The 21487-nt window shown below is 40.7% G+C and overlaps 1 protein-coding gene across 1 annotated transcript; it reads left to right on the top strand.

Annotated features, from left to right (window-relative positions):
- Nucleotides 1–1174: 1174 nt before the first annotated feature.
- etnk2 (ethanolamine kinase 2) lies at nucleotides 1175–21397 on the top strand. The gene is made up of 9 exons (XM_026344700.1): nucleotides 1175–1585; nucleotides 9938–10075; nucleotides 10163–10284; nucleotides 10666–10806; nucleotides 13047–13189; nucleotides 13660–13743; nucleotides 13908–14068; nucleotides 14180–14253; nucleotides 16198–21397. The coding sequence occupies exons 1-9, from the start codon at nucleotides 1439–1441 to the stop codon at nucleotides 16268–16270; spliced, it is 1083 nt and encodes a 360-aa protein (XP_026200485.1). The 5' UTR covers nucleotides 1175–1438; the 3' UTR covers nucleotides 16271–21397.
- The last annotated feature ends 90 nt before the right edge of the window (nucleotides 21398–21487 follow it).

Genomic DNA, 21487 nt, shown 5'->3' with positions numbered 1-21487 from the left:
ACACACACACACACACCAGACAAAACCTTTGCATCTAGCAATGTATGCAACAGGTTGGAGCCCAGTTAATGTGACTGGACGTCTGTGACTATTTATGTCATTGTTCGCTGGCCCTTTGGCTCTTAAGGAGACTGACAAGCATGAAAGCTGTGACGAGCTAGAGGAGCCACCACACTTGCTCACAAGCTTTGGGATCTGTCTGAATGAAACTGCATATTAAAGAAATACCGAAATACCAGCTGTGTGTCTACAGAGAGCCGAGCTGAGACATAATGTGGAGCAAATAGAGACAGAAATGAGAGGAGCTGATAATAGGAGATGATTTCCCACTGTGACATCTTTATTAATACACTGCCATCATTTGGCTGAGAGTTGGTACTGCCATTGATGTTGCTGGACGTTGCAGGTCATCTTCATTTACATAGTGTTTATTAACTCATCCGTGTCTTTATCCTGTCTTCCCATACATACATTATTTTTCTTTGGTGTTATTTGCATGCTGTGTCATGGGGTGTAATAAGTAAGGATAAGTGAGGTGGAGAAAACATTGCTCAGTGAGGATGGGGAGTAGGTATGGGTAAGATGGTTTCCGCAGTTTCATTAACATTAAAACAAACTATGTTACTAATATTAACTTTGACTTACCTTATATTTACTTTTATTTGCACCTGACATAAAGGTCCCTCCCTCTTCAATATGTAGCTCTCTGCTTCTAGCTGAAAAGCTTGTCCTGATGATCTGCAGGCACTGCCAGAAGTGCCCCACATGCTGACTCATTCAGATGACATTATCTGAATGAAATTCTTGTCTAAGGACGCCTTGACATGTGGCCTGGAAGAACTGGGAGTCGAAAATTGACTCAAGTAATGTGTGTAACTTTTATCAAAAGGGCTTGGGGGGGCTGACCAGAAATTAAGTCAAGTTGATCAGCAAATAAAAATTTACATCTACAATAACTGTCTTTGCTTGTGGCGACCCATTTACCGTTCGTGAGTTGTGAGAACAATAAACAGAGTCCAGTTTCTGTATTTTAGATTCTTTCTATTCGGCTTAACTCGGGCTCCACTCGGACACACTCGGAAAAGATGGGCGTGGTTGGCTGTGCTGCGTCACAACGCGCCGGTACAATCGGATGATCCCCAGGTGGGCGGAGCCAAGTAGGAGGAAGCGGCACCGCTGGCTGACTGCTCCCAAGAAAACCGGCGACGAGCATCCAGACCCGGCAGCTTCAGCGCCCGTCTCCTTCTCCAGCGCCGCAAACAGCTGTCAATCGAGAACAACATCCAGAACAACGTCAGTCACTTAGAAAACACAACGACAACATTTAGTAAGCTCACTCTTCTAATAAACCAAGCAACACTTGTATGCTGCAGTTTCGAGAAATATCCGTGAAGGTGCTCGGAGATTAACGTTTCAGGTAACGTTAAACGACCGCAGAATGGAGACGCAGATACATGTGCCCGTGGGGTCACCGGTAATTAGAAAAATTCCCATTTTCGTGGATGAACACAACGTGACGGAGGGGGCGATGAAACTCATTAAGGAGCTGAGACCGGCGTGGGACAGCAGACATGTCAAGACTAAGGTAACGTTAGCTCCATGCTACCAGTGCGTATGCTAGGCTAGGCTAAGATTGACAGCTCTGCAGCATCACCAAGCACCACCAGTCGGTCGGGAAGAGGAGGTGGGCCGTGGAAAACTGACATTTAATTATCGGTTAGCGTTAGTTAGCTTAATTTAATGTAAAGAAACGCGCTGTGTTAGCTACGCGCTTTTCCTCAATAATGAATGAAGCCGTCTAAAATGTGACACTGTGTTGCAGTCTTGATGGCAAAATGATATGGAAACGTTGTCTAAGCTAGAAGACCTGAACTCCAACTTAACCATCAAACTAACCTCAGTAAGATAGCCAGAAAAACGAGCAGGAAAACATTCTAGTTATCTGTACAGCGAAAGTCATTCTGATTATCGACCGTTTTGCTTGTGTATATCAGTAGTTAACATGTAGTTAGCTAGCACCAAATATAGCATGAAGTCTCGCTGTCATGAGCAGCTGGTGGTGACGCGATGCTCGTGTTAATTGAAAGCAAAAGGAAGCGGACACACCTTATCAAAGCTGCTTTATGAGGCTTCAGCTCCGACTGTTTTATTGCTATTCAGCCTGGGGTTTTTAAACATTTCTTTATTGTCTCAAATAATTAACAGGGCAGAATTATACACTGATGTGGCATGAATGCATATGAAGTCAACACAACAGAATCCATAATGTTACAAGCGTGTCACCTAAAATTTTAAACCTTAGGTCTTATTGATGACAGGGGCAGAAACAAGCAGAAGGTCTTAGGATGAATAACATAAGTAGTGCTTCCTTTGTTAAGAACATCAGCCTTTTCAGCTGCCACGGACACACACTGTCTGTGCTTGTTAAAGGTCATCTGAGGACTCGGAGGACTTTTGCCTATTTGAAAATAAAAGAAGAATCAAAATTAGATTTTCGTTTTGAGCACTATGACCCAAGATTTGTGTCATTGGAAATATTAATATTCTGGCAGTTTTATTATGTGTCACACTATTTTATTTTTATGCATGTCTGGGCTTTTATATAGGTTTGTAGCTTTTTCTATTGTATGTAGGATGTAATTCTCAAATATTCTGTCACACAAAAGAAACAGGCTTAATGTTATTGATATATTCAATTATTAAAATTGCTGTTGATCAGTCACAGTTACCTTGGTTCTCCATTTAACTAACATCATGTTATAAATGTCAATATGCATTAATATTATCCTTCAAGGTGCAGAGCTGTTTTTATTTTCTTTGGAGTAAGACATACACTCCCCCCAAAGGTATCGCAAAAGTGAGGCCAGTTCCTTAATTTTTGCTGTAGACTAAAAACACAATAAACACATTTTACTTAAACACAAAAAATCAACATTTCAGCTTTTATTTACAGTTGTTTATGTCTGGATCCAATGTATAACTTGGATAGAACGTAGAACTTTTGTTTGAACCCAAACATACAATCTCATCTGTGAAACACAGTAGAGGTAATGTCATGGCTTGTGTTGCATGGCTTCTTCTGAGACAGGCTCAATAATCATCATTGATAATGTAACACATAATGGCAGCAAAATTGACTCAGACGTCTACGGAAACATTTTGTCTGCCAATTTAAAGGAACATGCAACAAATCTGATTAGGAGATCCTTCGTCATCGAAGATAATGACTCAAAAACACACTGCCAAAAACAACAAACAATATATCATGTGCAAGAAGTGCAGAGCATTCATTTTATCTGCTAAAGAGAAGATTGAAGCGAGTAACCATCTAAAAAAAAAATAAATAAAAAACAACTAAAAGGGACTGCAGTGAAAGCCAGGAGAAGCTTCACATAAGACGAATGCATAAGTTTGGTGATGTCAGTGGGTCACAGGCTTGATGTAGTTATTGCAAGCAAAGGATTTGCAACTAAATATTAGGTCTTATTCACTTTAATCTATTTTAGGTCTGCAATTTCCAATACTTTTGCTCACATGAAAAATGGGTGGGTTTTAACAAAAGGAGCTAGTCGTTTATTGGATCCAGACATAAGCACTTGGAAATGAAGGCTGAAATATTGATCTTTTGTCTCGTTCATTTTTTTATGTCAAACTCGAATGTTTTCAGTCTACAGAAAATAAATAAAACTGGCCTCACTTTTCCGATACTTGTTGAGATGAGTGTACCTCCACTACAGTGTTTTATTTGTTGTTTTGGCCAGTAAGGGTCTGGTGTAGACTTTTGTTTTATTTAATTTTGAAGTACTGACAGATTTAGAGAAATGCAACCGGCCAGTCTGATGACAAGCCCTTAAATAAAAGTTAATCATTGTCCCTGGCTTTTTCACAGTCTACTAGCCTTTACCAATAAAGAAATCTATGTTGATTAGCTTAAATATATGATATGATATAGAAGTTTTGTTTTGAGGTTTTTGAGGTTTCGACTTCTGAAGTCAACAGGAAGCAGCCTGCTAGAGAGAAAGCTTAACAATGTGTTTGGATTTGTCGAAAATAGAAAAAAAACACATTTTCTGCAGAGAGCACACAAACCCAACAACAACCAAAGTTCTATTCTAACCTGTCATCAAGTTATGCAAATAATTAATTTGATTGTGATGGTCCCTCCTTGCTCTTAGTTGAAGGTTTAAATTACACTTTGCTAATGAGAGAGATTTGGGGCTGTTTTTCTAACTTGGACACAGTGTTGAGGACATTACTTTGAAAGTAGAGATGCACCAACTGGATTTTCCTGTCCGATTCCAATTTTGCCAATTCTCATATTTCTTTCTGTCTAAGAACTATAATTGATAGCATACAACAAACATTTTTAACTTTCTTTTAGTAGCAATAGAAAAATTTACTATGAAATTTCTTTTTTTAACCTTTCAGTCACTCCCACTAAAAAACTTCAAAATAAAAGTGCTCCAGGTAGCTGGACAAATGTTCCATTTAGTAATAGAAACAGAAGAATATAACAAGGCAGGAAAAGTGTTTGTTCCCTAAATTGCAAACCTTTCTTTACTTAAAGTAAAAAACTTCCATGCTGATAATATGTTGTGTATGGCTGTGATGTTACTGTCTGCAACTATGTGCACAACGTGAAAGCTAAATTTTACCTGCACAGAATCATATAGCTCAGTCTGATCAACTGGTTACTTATAATCATTAAAGATTAAAACTTACCCATTCTGTATCAATTGTGCCTCTTTATTTGAAAGTGTAGCTTGGGTTGAGTGATAAAATGTAACAATATCTATCGCAAAATAACTTGCAAAGACCGTAGTATGAGCTACCAGCTGCTCTCTGGATCTGATCCCCTCTACTCTTCTTCAAGCTATTGCACCAACACTAATACCAGCCATTACACAGATCATCAACACCTCTTTCGCAACAGGCACCTTTCCCACCTTGTTCAAGCAGGCTCAGATTACTCCACTGTTGAAGAAGCCTTCTCTGGATCCCTCCCTTGTGGAGAACTACAGACCGGTCTCTCTTCTTTCATTCCTGGCCAAGACCCTAGAACGTGCAGCCTTCAACCAACTCTCTGACTTTCTTTCCCGGAACAACCTCCTTGATGTCAATCAGTCTGGCTTCAAGAGTGGTCACTCCACAGAAACAGCACTTCTGACTGTTGTGGAATCCCGTTGGGTGGCTAAAGCTGCAGGTAACTCTTCTGTCCTTATTCTATTAGACCTATCTGCAGCCTTTGACACTGTGAACCATCAGATTCTCATGACTGCACTCTCAGATCTGGACATCTCTAGATCAGCTCTAGCCTGGCTTCGGTCATACTTGTCCCAACGAACCTTCAAACATGGCAGGGGCATGTTTTCGACTCTCATAACCTCTCCACCGGTGTACCGCAGGGCTCAGTCCTCTGTCCTCTTCTTTTTTCAATCTATACTTCTTCTCTAGGCTCTGTCATCCATTCTCATGGCTCTCTTATCACTGCTATGCGGATGACACACAGCTCTTCCTGTCCTTTCTGCCGGATGACTCAACTGTCTCGTCTCGCATCTCTGCCTGGATGAGAAAAAGACACCTTCAACTTAACATTCCCAAGACTGAAGTCCTATTCTTCCCTGCCAGACCTTCAACTCAACACAGCATCAGCATTAACATTGGATCTGCGGTGAGTGTCCCCGCTAAATCAGCCAGAAACCTGGGGGGTCATCATTGATGATCAGCTGACCTTCACGGAACACATCGCCACAGTCTGGTTGTGTAGATATGCCCTCCACAATATCAGATAGATCAGACCGTACCTGACGGAGTACATGACCCAACTCATTGTACAGGCGTTGATCTTATCTCAACTTGACTACTGCAATGCACTGCTGATGGGGTTACCGGCATCCACGAACAAACCCCTACAGATGATCCAAAATGCAGCACTAAAGTGTCTCCACATCTCAATTAGGAGTAAAAAGGAAGCTTTAAGCTAGACAGAAATATTAATAATTTAATATACTTTTGCTGATAGGTATCGATATCAGCAGAAAAAAAAATTTTTTCCTGCTGATTCATTCATGATAGAAAATGTTTTCTTATTTCCTTGCCCTAAGTATAGCTTTAAATTGTAAAACTGTATCAAACTGTAAGTTGAACTACAGTAAATAGTACCCTAAGGGGAAATTTAGTAATACTAGTAAGTCACATGACACATTTTAATAAAATGCCACAAAATACAGTTCATTGCAATAGCTGTGGTTGCAGACCTACTTCAAAAGCAACCCAAGACCTTTTTTAAGGCAAAACAATTCATCGTTCTGTTAGTCACCTGACCTGCATCGATTTAAACGTGTAATTCATATGCCAAAGGCAAAACACCCTAAAAACAAGCAGGATGTAAAGATAGCTGCAATAAAAGCCTTGCAGAGCATCACTAGGGAAGAAACCCAGCATCTTGTGATGTCCATGTTTTCCAGATGTCAGTCACTGAATGTAAACAAATTGTAATCAAGTATTAAAACTATATAATTTAGAGTTACAGTCATAAAATGTGATCTGATCTTTATCTAAGTCAAGAGTATTAACAAATATAATGTGCATAAAATAATAACACAACATTCTGATCTTTCATGTCTTTATTAAGAACAACCATTAAAACCTCATAGTGCTACTGGAAAAAGCATGTCAACCTTTGGAATAATGACCTCAAAGCCAGAGCTTTTAGGGGATCTACAATAAAGAATTGGTAATTTACATAAAGCTGTAAAGGCTTACAAAGTGATGTCAAAAACTGTGAATGTGGCTACTCAACCAAAAAGTGGGTGGTCAGTCAAAATGACCCCAAGAGCACAACAAACACATTAATGAGGTAAAAAAACAACCCAAAAAAACAAAGATTTGAAGGCATCATTGGAACTGGCTAACATCTGTGTTCATGAGTCTACAGTACGTAAAACATTGAACAAGCAGTGTGTATGGCAGGACACCACATAGGAAGTCTTAAAAGAATATATCTGCACGCATGAAGTTTGCCAAAGAGCACATTGATATTCCCCAGCGATACTGGCAAATGTTTTGTGAACTGATAAAAGTTTAAATTGAACTATTTGGAAGGAACACACAGTGCTACATCTCTTCACTGCATAAAAGATGAAAACATTATCACAGTCATAACGTATGTTGGAGAAAACATCATTATTTGGGCCTGCTATGCTGTCAGAGCCTGACCAGCTTGCAGTGATAGAGGGGAAGATGAATTTCCGAAGGTATCAAAAAATTCTTAGAGATAATGTGAGAATGTCTGTACGTCAGCTGAAACTCTGTAGACGTTGGGTGTTGCAACAGGACAATGACCAAAAACACTGGAAGAAGTCCATAACAGAATGGCTTCAGAAAAACAACATCCACCTTTTGTAGTGGCCAAGTCAGAGCCCAGACCTTTATGGAACGACTTGAAGAGAGCCACACACGAGACATACAAAGAATATGACACAACTAAAGCAATTCTACATAAGGAATGGGCTAAAATTCCTCTTGAACAATATGCAAGTCTGATCCACAGCTACAGGAAGCGCCTGGTTGAGATTATTGCTGCCAAGGGTCAAAGTCAACAGTTTTAAATGCATTTAAAAGGTTGACTTAGATGAAGATCGTATCACATTTATGACAAATGAATGCAGAAAACCATGGAATGGTTCACATACCTTTTCTTGCCAGTGTATATAAATAATTAAATACTTAGGGACATATCTATGTTTCCAGTGTGGTCAGTTTGCCCACTGGTAAACTCCAGTAACATTTTTAACAGGATGCACCTCTGGACAGAGAGTGGATCTGAAGAAAGTATCCAGATTTCCAGATTTTTAATACAATTGTCACAAATTCTAAACTAAATTTGTCAGTATGCATTATATAGTGTAGACTTGTTGGATAAAATAGCATACTTTTCGCTTTAAATTTACAACGCAGTATAAATTAGCAAAAAGTATCTACCACTACTATTGTGATCTATGTAGTATTATTGTAAGAAAATACTCTGACACTAATCTCAAGACACCTAATCTCAAGTCTGAAAGTCTCAGGTTTGTTCTCTTCTGTTATAATTTTAATAGTCTAATTGGTAATTAATAAAACATTTTATAGATGTACTGTATTTTAAAACAGCTTGTTAACACATAGCAACTTTGGGTCTGTAATGCATTGAATGAATAATGATACACAGCAGCGGTTTTTCCACTGTAAAACATTGTGATCATTGATGGGAGTGACTGTGGAGTGGGATCTGTTCTTAAGTCTCAAATGGGATTCACAAGAAATTAAATTACTGTGAACACATGCGAACAAACTGAACTCACCAAATTAACTGGCCAATTAGTGCATACTGACCATGAAGAAACAAGCGTATGCACACACACACACTGGAAGGTGACACAGTGCAATCAATATGCGATCTTCCATAAGGTAAATGTTCTGCACTTATATAGCGCTTTTCTACCTAGCTGGTACTCAAAGCACTTTACACTGCGTCTCATTCACCCATTCACACACCGATGGCAGAGCTGCTATGCAGCTGACCTGACTCACTAAGGGTTCAGTATCTTGCCCAAGGACACTTTGGCATGTGACGTGGCAGCTGGGAATCGAACCACCAATTCTGGGATTGGCAGTTAACTGCTCTACCTTTTGAGCCACAGCCACCCCTAAGGGTGTTGTGCAGTCTTATAGATGCTCAACTTCATGTGGAAAAGAAAAGTGCACAATTGTAAAAGTTTGTCGCCTGATAAGAATCTATTTTGTGACACAATTTACTGCTACGATTCTCACATGAACAAACTGCTGTGGCACCCATGTGTTTATATCCTGGTGAAGAAATCTGTCTGGATCTGACCCACTCGCACACCTGTAGCCGAGAACGTGACAGCAGTTACCTTGCTTGCTGAAGGCCAGACCAGCAGTGTTTTTTTCTCAGTGGCCATCACTCAAACAGGCTTTGTTTCACTGGGTGCCGTTGTGCCTGTACAGCTAGTGGTACAACTGCACGACCAACAGGACTTGCAGTTGTACCTGGTGGCAGCTGGTAAAGAACTGAGGAAAGTGTAAAAAACAAAAATAATTTTGTTTAAGTTGGAAAGGATGTTCTCGAGCAGCAGGGCCATTGTTTTGATGGGAACAGGAAAAGCAACAGAGTAGCACCGTTGACAGAAACACCTGATTAGCACCAGCACCTGGACTTTTACAATAAATAGACAACCCATTTCCACACATCACACATACAGACTTCAGAGTTCCTGAAAACAGCCAACAGCAACATAGCAAGAGTGTCCTCTTACAACTTTCTCATCATGAAGATTGAATGATTAATCTTGGCCTGTTTCAGGCCACGCAGTCAGACCACCAAATGTAGACTTGTTGATGGTAAAACTGTGCCATCATCATTGTCCCATCAGCATATGGCTGATTGTTTACCTCTGTCTGAGTCCAAGCTTATCGTTTTCTGTTGATGTATTGACCGCTGGTCTTAGCAGCGTATTGTGTGGTGGGTAGAAGGGATCAATCATGGGGTAGCAAAGGCGTGTATGCTTGTGTATGTACGGTCACAACAGGGATGCCTGCGTGCCCATCTTTGTGGCCAGCCACGTGTGGAATGCCAGATATGTATGAGTGAGCGTCTGGGCTGGGAGAGATGTGTATGTTGTTATTGTGTTCATGGCAGTGGGATGGACCAGCCCACTGGTTTACACTGTCACTCACATATTTAAGGACAAGCTTTAGACACACAGTGAGATATTTGCTTATGTATATTACTCTGAGATGGTTAAAGGAACTGTTGACTCACTAATATGACACTAACACCATCCTGGAGAAGAGTTCTCAGATCTCTACAGTGGGTCTATTAGGGTCTGTAATTCCACAAATGTTTATATGACTTCTCCTCTTCCTCTCGCAGCTCTTCACTGATGGAACCACCAACAAGCTGGTGGGCTGCTACATGGAAGACAGCCCAGAGGACGTGGTCCTGGTGCGAGTATATGGCAATAGGACAGAGCTAATTGTGGACAGAGACAATGAACTCAAAAGCTTTCAGGTAGTGTAGTTAATTTGGGCTGTCTTTTAAAGTGCCACAGAATTGTTTCACCTATCTAATTATTGTGTTTTCGTGTCTCTCCTCCAGGTGCTACATGCCAATGGTTGTGCTCCTCGCCTCTACTGTACCTTTCAGAACGGCATCTGTTATGAGTTCATGCAGGGAGATGCTCTTGGGACGCAAGATGTCCGGGATCCTTCTCTAATCAGGTTGGGACATGGTGCAGCCATCTGCTTGTTGGGGATTGTTGCAGACCAAGCTGAGAGATGATAGAAATATAACATCATGTGGTGATTAACATTGTGCTCAGAATCATTTGTGGTTTCTAGATTCTCCATAGAAGCTTTGTCACAAGCTACTTTACAATGCAGAAATGTCTCAACTCTGCTCAGGAAATAAGCAAATTAACAAGTGACATGCAAAACATAGTTTGCATACACAATCTAACCCTAGTGCTCTTTGTTAAGCACTCTGACATTATTGACAGTATAGTCAGTAATGTACTGAAAATGTTGTCATAACCTGTGTGTGTCTGTTTGTGTCTGTGTGTGTCTGTGTGTGTCTGTGTGTGTCTGTGTGTGTGCTCTCAGACTCATAGCCAGGGAGATGGCTCGTATCCATGCCATCCACGCTCACAATGGCTGCATCCCCAAACCCAATCTCTGGATCAAGATGCGACAGTACTTCTCCCTTGTGGCCACAGAGTTCACTGAGCAAGCCTCCAACATCAGGTGAAATCTGGGTTCTCAGTTCTTAGCCGGTGCTTCTGGTTGTTGCTTGTGCTGTGATAACGATGCAGAACGCTCGTGAAGCGCAGCCTGATTTGCCTGTAACATTAGTTACAAGTACGGGAGCAATTTCCACTTTGCAGAATATTATCTGAGAGTACTTACTGACATAGTTTGTCAAACTTTTTTTGTTACTGAAGGTTTTCTTGTTTATCTTCTAGGTACCAGAGGATGTTTATCTGACACATGATGGACATACTATATAAAATCCTGATGTTCTGTGGGGCGTTATCAGAGAGGCTAATTTCACATCGAACTTACGTCACAGACCAGGCTCTTTACAGCCACCTTTGCTGTTTAGTTAGTTGATAGCACTTGTAGCCATGGTAGCAGTATGGCTCTAAAGAGAGAGCTCAGTTATTAGATGTATTACCATGAAAGGTTGCACAGAGATATGTTCCCAAAAGAATAAATCCTCCAGACTTTTTTTCTGTAGCAACTCCAGGAGGTCAGGCTTAACATCTATGAAATATGGTACAGACTTTGCTAGTGTAATTCTCATAGTAATGTTAAATTATATACTTTTTCCTGTCTTCACATGTAGGGATGCTTGACAATTTATGAACCCTTTAGAGTTTTCCCTATTTGCTTATTAACAGTGTTCTAAAATGTGATCAGGTTTTTTTCTCATAATATTTGAAGGAATATTAAAAAAGACAAAAAGGCTTCAGAAGGTATCAGCACAAGATTCTAACATTTTGGATAATATAATAATTATTATATATCAGTGATAAATTAATTAGTTATTTTGATAAATATTAAGTTCTTTTCACCAACAATCCTGAAAAATACACAGTTTTTTAACTCCCAGAACCTTTGGAACACAGATGAGACTGGTACATGTGATCTTGGATTTTATGCATTTGTATCTTTTTTTTCCCTGGGAAAGAGGAAGAGTCATGATTCGGAGGAGTTCAAGCTGAAGATGGTTTAATTCGAACCTTAGCACTGGACCTTTGGAGGGTTTCATAACCTTGCCAGCTGCCCACTCACAGCTGATACCTTTGTTCTGATGGTTATTAGATTAAGTCCAACGTGGGCCTTATGTAACTGTAACAATAATAGCTGACTGGATTAGGGAGTCTGTGGCATGTAATGGGCCAGCAGATGTTTGCTTAGCTTAGTGTATCTGCTCACTTTACTCGCTTCCTTGGAAACATACACAGCTAGAGTGCCGTGAACCTGGACAACACAGACTTGTTGCTACGCAGACTGTTAGAAACCCCACATGTCAAGATTTGGTTTCCGGCACTGTCATGCAATACAGAATTCTTTTCAAACAAAAAAAAACACACTGACCACCTCCCATAGAGCAGTTGAGACTCTGGGAGGGGCTGCAGGTGAATGAGAGGCAGTAAAAAGTATCAAAGGAGTATGTTCCACCAGGACATACACGTGCATCCTCTTTCTCTCCCTCCCTGCTTTTTCTCATCTCATGCTACCAGGCTGACAGTGGATTAACCCCCTTAAGCCCATTACAGTTAGCTCAGGGGTCTCTACTCAGCACACCACTCTGGTTTGCTGAGGCACTGTTTCACTCTACTTTTTCCACTAGCCAAGAATACCAAGTCTGATGGTTGGTGCTGCTGACTGGGGCCATTTAAGTAATGCGAGTCTTGGACAGTGGTTAGATGCATGAATGGTCAAGAAACTGACATTTGACTTATAAAACACTATAAAACACACGTAAGAGATGCACAAGTTGAATAAATGGCAAAGCAGATATTGGTATTGAGTCCTCATAACTCATTTCAAAAGGTAACGTATCAGTGTTTCTATAGTGACTCAGGAGCATCCTGCAGCACCACGAAACCAATGTTCACTGAGGACACGTGTCTCTGTAGCTGTGTTCTCAGGAGCCTGTAGGCCAGCTTCCCACAGAGCCTGTGTGCTTTCTGTGCATGTTGCTGGTTTTATTTCTCATATATTCTCACATAATGATACTAAAACAACAGCTGGTTTAATTTGGTGAATAACAACTAGTAAAACTATTCCTGTCACTTTAGGAGGCCTGTGAAATTGCTTATCTGTGCTCCCACCCATGTGCGCATATGTTTGGCTTTTATGTGTAATAATTATTGTGTTTGTCTATAGTAGACCTCAAATAGAGGAAACTGAGGGGAGTGTATGTCGGTGTAAGAGGCAAAGCTTTAACCTTTATCTTTCTCTTTCCGTGTGTCCAGAATTCAGCAGGAGGTGCCCAGCAAAGCGGTCCTGGAGCAGGAGATGGTGTGGATGAAGGAACATCTCTCCACACTTGGCTCCCCTGTGGTTCTCTGCCACAATGACCTGCTCTGCAAGAACATCATCCACAACAGTAAAGAGGGTAGGTACCCTCTCCTTAATCCCAGTGTCACATGTAGGTCATCCACATGACGAAATCGACAGTTTATGAACTTTTATCTTCACACCCCCACACTAGAGCTCCAAAAGTGTTGCTTTTTGTATTTTAATCATTTATGAATTCATCCATTGATTACTTTTCTGATCGATGATTTGGTGTATAAGGTGTCAGGAAATAGCCCAGAGTGGTCAGAAAACCCAAATACTGATTGTTCTATAACTCTTTTTATATAGAAACCGCATCTTATTTGTGTTAATCTGGTCCTTCTTTAAGATACCTCTGCCTACTTAGACAGAACTAAAAAAAGAAGCTGTCCTGGCACTCCAGTGATCACCAAAATAACTGAGCAACTTCTACTACTGCCCTAATCCTGACATTTGCATTTCAGAGTGGTCTGCTGCGACTCTCCAAGGAGTTGGTCTCACAATGTACTGTACGCATGTGTTTTTCAGGTCACGTTCGCTTCATAGACTACGAGTACTCCAGCTACAACTATCAGGCCTTTGACATCGGCAACCACTTCAATGAATTTGCAGGTTGTTGAAACACAGCATGATATATACATGTGACTAAATCTTGCAAATCATGTAGAATGGCTTACTCTACAACTCTCTCTGTGCGTGTGTGTGTGCGTGTGCGTGTGTGTGTGTGTGTGTGTGCGTGTGTGTGTGCGTGTGCGTGTGCGTGTGCGTGTCATCAGGAATGAGTGAGCTGGACTACGGGCTGTATCCCAGTCGGGAGATGCAGATGGACTGGCTGAAAGTGTATCTGCAAGCCTATAAACTGTTCACCAAAAAGACAGAGGAGGTCAGCCCACGAGAGCTGGAGACACTGTACGTGCAGGTCAACAAGTTTGCTCTGGTGAGAACAAAATCATTTGCAAACACACACATACACACAATCTGTTACACACTCACACCCACTGTGTCACAGTACTTCACCTCATCTAATATCTCTTCTTTCTCACTCAAGGCTTCTCACTTCTTTTGGGGCTTCTGGGCGCTCATCCAGGCCAAATACTCCTCCATCGACTTTGACTTTCTCGGGTAAGTTTCTAGATGGGTGTACATTTGAAAGAGTTGGAGCAGTGTGTGCAGACCACCTGTGTAGAATATTACACAAGTGGTAGTGTGGACTGTGTATTTAAGAATGAATCCATCACAGTTTTGAAAGACTGGAACATAAAACCTTAAAGCCATTGTCATTGTTTTCACACTACTGTGAGAAAGTGATCAATGTTTTCTACAATTTGTTATGTTACAGCCTTTCTCCAAAATGGAATACAATCTTTGAAGATTCTATGAAAAATACCCCATAATGTCAAAGTGAAAGAAGTCTGTAAAGTCTGTATTTCTACAATTTTATTAAAAAAAAAAAAAAAGTAAATAAATAAGTATTCAGTCTTTGCCATGGCACTTAAAAGTGAGAGCTCAGTTGATTGGACATGATTTGGAAAGGCATACACCTGTCTATATAAGTTATCACAGTAGTTAACAGTGCATGTCATAGCACAAACCAAGCCATGAAGTCCAAGGAATTGTCTGTAGACCTCTGAGAAAGGATTGTATCGAGGCACAGATGTGGAGAAAGGCACAGAAGAATGTCTGCAGCATTGAAAGTCCCAGTGAGTACAGTAGCTCCATCATCCTTAAATGATGAAGTCTGGAATCACCAGGACTCTTCCTAGAGTGGGCCACCCAGCCAAAGGAGAGAGAAAGTCCTTAGTCAGGGAGGTGACCAAGAACCTGACAGTGTGTCCCTGGAGAGAGGAGAATGTTCCAGAAGAACAACCATCTCTGCAGCACTCCACCAATCAGGCCTGTGTGGTAGAGTGGCCAGACCACTCCTGAGTAAAAGATTGCCAAAAGGCACCTGACTCTCAGATTCTCTGGTCTGATGAAACGAAGATTATTATTATTAGTAGTAGTAGTACTAGTAGTATTGCTAAGAAAACATTTTTTCACTTGACATTTTGGGGTATTGTTTGTAGAATCTTGAGGAAAATAATGAATTTAATCAATTTTAGAAAAAGGCTGTAACATAATTTGGGAAAAAGTTAAGCACTGTGAATACTTTCTGGGTGCACTGCATATTTACTTTTTACCAATGCATACTTACATTTAGTCATTTGGCAGACGCTTTTATCCAGAGCGACTTACAAGTGAGATACAAGGTACAAGGCAAAGGCAGGGTAAGTGTAAGGAGGTCTTGCCTAAGAAGGTAGGTACTCTCCCTCTGTAACTAAAATTGAGTTAGCAAGCAACGCCAGATCATAGCACTGCCCCCTCCGGCTTGTAGTGTAGACACTAGGCATGATGGGTGCATCACTTCACCTGCATCTCTTCTTACCCTGATGTGCTCATCAGTCTGGAACAGGGTAAATATGGACTCATCAGACCACATGACCTCCTTCCATTGGACAGTTCTTAACCCAGTTTTAGTAGTTTCATCCATCTCCTTATGTTTTTGTTGCTTGATTCATGCCAATAATTTGACTCTTCTTGTGCTCATCAGGGTAAGAAGAGAGGCAGGTGAATTGATACACCCATCATGCCTAGTGCCTCCTGTACAAACCTGAGGGGGCAGTGCTATGATCTGGGGTTGCTTGCTAACCCAATTTTAGTAACTACAGAAATCTCAATAGACATTTTCTTTGCTTGATTCATGCCAATAATTTAACCCTTCTGAAACAGGTTAACATCTTTTCCACGACCACAGGAGGTGTTTTCTGACATGAAAGAAATGCTGCCAGCTGAAACATAATTATGAATGCACTAATTATCGTGTGGGAGGTTCTTACCTTTTTGCTTAGTCAAATCCAGGAGGTGACTCTTGGTTTTTTTTGTTGTTTTGTTTGTTTTTCGCTTTTTTTTGACAGGTTGTGTATTTTATTCCCTTTTTTTAAGAGTGCAAAAAATGTGAACAATGGCTACAGTAGTATTATATTATACTATATATATTAATTCATATTCTTCTGTGTCATCCCACAGGTATGCTGTGCTTCGCTTTAACCAGTACTTCAAGACCAAACCTGCAGTGATGGCCCTGCAGATCCCAGAATGAGGCAAGAAGACAAAAGGGAAGGTGGAACAGCTTTTATGCTGGGATTCCTGTAGGTTGTTGACTCTCCTCTATGAGCCAGCTGTTGATGGACCCCTGCTCTGTCTACCTGGCATCCCTTTTCTGCAACAAGCGCAATTAACACTTTCATTCCTCCAGTCTTAGTTCTAGAAACTTCCACGAGTTCTGTATGTGTAAGCAAGTGCTTGTTGTTTGTATGTGTTGCTAATTTCTCTCAATCAACGGCATGTCTCGCTTTCCCTCTTAGGCCAACTGACCAGGCGTAGAGAGCATAACAGTCTAGAGTAGAGTTCACTGACTTAAATTGTGCTTGGCCGCCTGTGACACTGGCACAATAATGTTCCACAACACTGGTAATGAAGGCTTAAAGGTAACCAAGACTGTTAAAGAGCTGACATTGACACATAGTTTGTCCTGTTTGTCTATAGTTTCATAAGACTACGAATTATTTTTAACCTGAGATCTCTCACATTTTATGTGTCATGTGTGCAGTGAGACCATTCCACCTAGTGTCTGCACAGTTTTCCACACTTTCCAATCCATGCAATGCTTCCTCTAGAAGCATTCCTCCTTGTTTTCTCCATCTTTGGTGCTAAGTGCCTCTAGCTTCGATATTTCAGCATTGCACTTCCCAGAGATCACCCGTATATCGAACACTGTGACGCTACTGTGTCATCTCTTCAGTTCATCTTTCAGTTATTCCAAGCAAACTGCTGCCGCTGACAGAAATGTGAAACATTCTCTGGTGGACTTGTCCTCTGGAAGGACCTACCTATCACTGAGTTTGTTGAACAGCAGATGGAAAAGCTTTTTGTGGACTGGCTGTAGGTTGGATCACTATTGTGTTATAGCAGTTAGTGAAAAAGTAGCTACATGTGCATGTTATTTATTTATGTGGAGACATTGTGGATGATTTAACATCTCAGGTTAACAACTCCCCAGTTTGTGTGGCTGTTTAGAACCGAATGATGAGGAAGGATGTTGATTTAAGACATTGGACCTGTGTAAACTCTGTGTGGTTTTGTGTTGTCAAACCATATGTATTTCCAGTTGTCTTTTATGGTTAAAGCGAATCGCTCTGTTAAACTTTCCATTCAAAATTTCCACACTGCTTGGAAAATCACAACCTCTGTCACCAACCTCTCCTCCCCCTTTATTTCCTGCTGCATCTGCTCACTTCTCACGTTACAATCTTTGTTCTCCTCCCACCCCACTGTTGTTTAATATCTGCCTTTATCTGTGGAGACTGAGACAGTAATACTGGTCCCACATGCCGCCTTAGCATCAGTTGTAAGACATACTCTGTAAACCATTCCCATTCGCATCCCTCATTCAGAGCCACGTTCTGTTACATAATCGAACACTGAATAAGTTATATGGGGTCAGAGCAAGTGTAGCTTTGAAAAAGAGGAAGAAACAGGTCCTGTGTGGAAAAAATACATCACCTGACGTGTGAAACGTCATCATTTCCAGGAGGAGAATGAAATCCTTATTTAAGGAAGCCTTAAAAGGCAACTTTACCGGTTTACATTGGTTACACATCATCATGAAGTCAACAGTTATTTTACAGGCTTCAGGGAGTGCTACTCCAATTTGGCTCAAAGTCTTTTGGGTCGGAAGACTGCAAACATTTACATTTCCCAAATAACACAATTTCCATAGTCCATTAGGCCGATTCTTCTTCGTCTTCTTCTTCGTCTTCTTCTTCTTCTTCTTCTTCGTCTTCTTCTTCGTCTTCTTCTTCGTCTTCTTCTTCTTCTCAGCATCTCCTAAGTAATTTTTCCAACCTTGACAAAGCAGAAGACATAATACTGACATAACAGTTTTTACAATCTTAGTACCACTAACCATGAGCACTAAACTGTAATTCCTTGTTCTTTTATTTCTTCTTTTGATTTTGATGGTTTAAGAGATTTCAAAGTGAAATTTTAATCAGGCTTGGGCAGCTGCCCTCAAATTCCACCTACAATTAACAAAGATCTTCAGTTGGCCAGTACTTGGCTTTTTGAAGCCATTCTGACCAAAATCACTTTCATAATGAACTCAAGCAGATTCATTCCATCTGTATGTACTGTAGTTGACACAACTACTTATCTGATAAGACTGGGTTAGTAAATACATTCAGTAATCTTCTGAAGGTGCTCATTCATGCCAGCCTCCAGAAAAGGTATGACGAGTCTTCGCTCTCATCCTCCCCACACATTCTTTAGGATATCTAATTCCATGTTGACCCAGCAGGGGGAGGCAACGGGCTCTGACCTTTGTTTCCACTGTACGTCTCATGTAACTGACACGTTTAATAATTTACCTGGCGTGCAGCAGCCCTTCACAACAGACAGACTAACTGATGCTGATAGCAGGCAGTTAGAGACAGTTAACCTGAGAGCTGACATGTTTTGAGAGGGAGTACATTTGCATGCAAAATGAGTCAGTGATTCTTATCCTTAGTAGAGATGATCAAATCTTCCTGCACTGGATGAATGGGTTCATGACTTACTTAGGAAAAGGTGTATTTATATGATGGCACATATTTGGGAGCTGCAAGCTACCAACAAGATTGTCCTACAAAAGTTTGTGCAAATGTAGTGCAATTTGAGAATAATCAAGAGGCTCTCTGCTTTAGGGAACTAATAGTGGAGTAATCTGCTTAGTAGGTAGACAAAAGCCAGATGAGTGAGTCTACTGCTAATACCCTGATAGGAATTCAACCTGGACAAAAACAGTATTTGCACTCCACAAGCACTGAATGAACTTCTCCATTCTCTTTGTAGAGGACAATGAGCTCGAGTTGAGACTTGTCTGTTGACAGAGTTTAGGATTTAATAGGAAAGGGTACGGTGGGTTGGAGTTTAGTTTGCTCTGAAATGGCGGCTCTGGTTTAGCATATTTCACAGAGCTGAGGTTGCCCTAAAAATATCACTTTAACTTGGACTTATATGGACTAATATTTCATCAGTTGGGCTAATCGGTCGCCTTACCCTCTGTGTAGTTTGGCACCAAAATATTTTTTGTGTTACTGAAATCGTTATTCTTCCACTTACTCACTGCTCTCCAAAAGAAAACCCTGGCACATTGGTTTTTTTTCTTAATGTGAAAAGCACAATGCCTGACTCCAGCATTTAAAATAAAAACAAACCCCTGGACCCCAGTATCACTATCACTAAAATGATTCACATTGAAAGAGTAACTTCATGCCGTTGTGTTTGACTGCCTCATCTGGTCCAGTCTGTTGCACCACCTTGCACTTGTAGACACACCCAACGGTGACGTCACAGTGTATTCTCATCTCATCGTGGCGAACACGCCCTTATTGTTGCAGCCAGCTCAGGAGTACAACCTCTAGAGGTCATTTTACTTGTAGAGTACTCAAAAGTAACTTGACTTGAACTTGCACTGAACTTGACACAACCATTTTAACTTAAGATTCATTCAAGTAGCTTTTTCCAGGGCGTTCAGTCATAGAACCTACTTTTCATTCGCACATGGACCTTGCCTAGTTGTGATCAAGGCAGATCTGTTTTTAGCTGTAGTCTGTATCTGGATTTGAACCCTGAAGTCTGACAAATCTGTAGTACATTACATTTTCTGTTTACATCAGTAATGTGAGTACTGTCCTATCTATTATCTCTTCTTCTAGAAACACGGCTATACTAAAAATATATGCATTTGGAAAAATGACTGTGCCTTTAAGGATCCAAATGAAAGCTAAAGGTTTTGCACTCTTGACTGCACTGACAATGATGTTTTTAGAAGTTACCTATTTGTAGAGTACAGATCGAAAACAGTGACAAGTATTGATGCTAAAAATATTTAAAATCTTACACCTTTTCTTTTGTATGAGGTTTTTCTCATTACATTACACTGTGGGTAAGGTGACAATAAGCCAAACAGGAAATTGGCAGTACAATTCCATTCAATTGCTACAAATGTTGCATGTTTTAAGACCAATAAAGTTTCGCAGGGATAACGTGTAACCTGGAAGTTAGCATCACCTCAGTTCTCTGCCAGCAAGTCAATGGGATTTTTCTATTGGAATTGTTGCAGAAAATTAACTGTAGAGTAAAAAACGAAAATCTCTTGACCTGGTGTCAACCAGATCTTATTTTGGACATCTCATGCAAAAGAAAAAAGAAAAAAAAAAGCCTTTAAAAAGCCTTTTGACGCTAAGCCGAGGGAACAAGAAGTGCTAAAAATTTTAACTCATTTCCAGGTTTAAGAATCGCAACTGCGGAACTCTATATATTGTGTTATCCGGCTTTGTGACGGCCACTGAGGTCTGAATTTCCTGTTCCATGCAAAGATTTCCCGCTGTGTGTTCGACCTTTTTAAATAAGTTTTAAACAGGGTTTATTTATTAAGTCTAACATTGCATTTCTCGTGTTGTTTTCTAATCATACGTCAGTGGTTAGCTGTGAAGACTTTACATTGCAGTTCACGTGAGATAACTATTTTTGTGTGAGAATGTACTAATTTAATTTGACAAAACACTGTATAGATGATCATTTCATTGTAAAAAGCTTGTAAAAAGCGTAGAGCGGCGTGTAAAGGGAGCCAGTGCTTGGCTCACAGATGTGTAATTGTACTGTTGTATCCGCTGCTAAAGGCTGCCAGCGGAGACGGGGGGATGTAAATACTGTAAGAAATACTGTGAAAAGCTTACTGTACAGTGATCCTTCACACCTCTGTAGGAATGGCATGAAGAATTATTTAACAATTGTCAATAAATATTTCCATTAAAATATATAAAAAGATCAAAAATAAAATGTGTGCACAATCCTGAATTAGTCCGGGAATCCATGCTACTATGAAGATGTGACTTGTCTCCTGCTGACACGTCGTCCTGTGTTTGTTTCTGGCTGTTGCATGACCCTGTGCTTCAGCCCTGATGGGAGGAAGGAAGAAGAAACACTTCTTTTGTGGGACATCCTGCCAAAACACACACTGGCTGACACCGGCTGTGGCGATGACCTCCAGCATCCCAGGCACAGAGATGCTCATGTCCCTGGCTTACCCGCAGTCACGCCATCACCTTATTACATTTTGAGATTTTTGTCAGGTTGACAGTGACAAGTTCAGAGCTACCACCATCACGGGCTGCAAAGGCCCTAAAAAGCTACTCTCTATAAACACTTGTTACTACTAACAGTGGGATCAAAGGTTTACGTGCTGTTTTCATCCAAGGTTAAAGGCCAACTTTGC

The sequence above is a fragment of the Anabas testudineus genome, chromosome 5 (genome assembly GCF_900324465.2).
Source record: "Anabas testudineus chromosome 5, fAnaTes1.2, whole genome shotgun sequence".
In the NCBI taxonomy this organism is placed as follows: Eukaryota; Metazoa; Chordata; class Actinopteri; order Anabantiformes; family Anabantidae; genus Anabas; species Anabas testudineus.
Note: the sequence above shows the minus strand (reverse complement) of the source record. Positions and strands in the feature narration are given on the sequence as shown.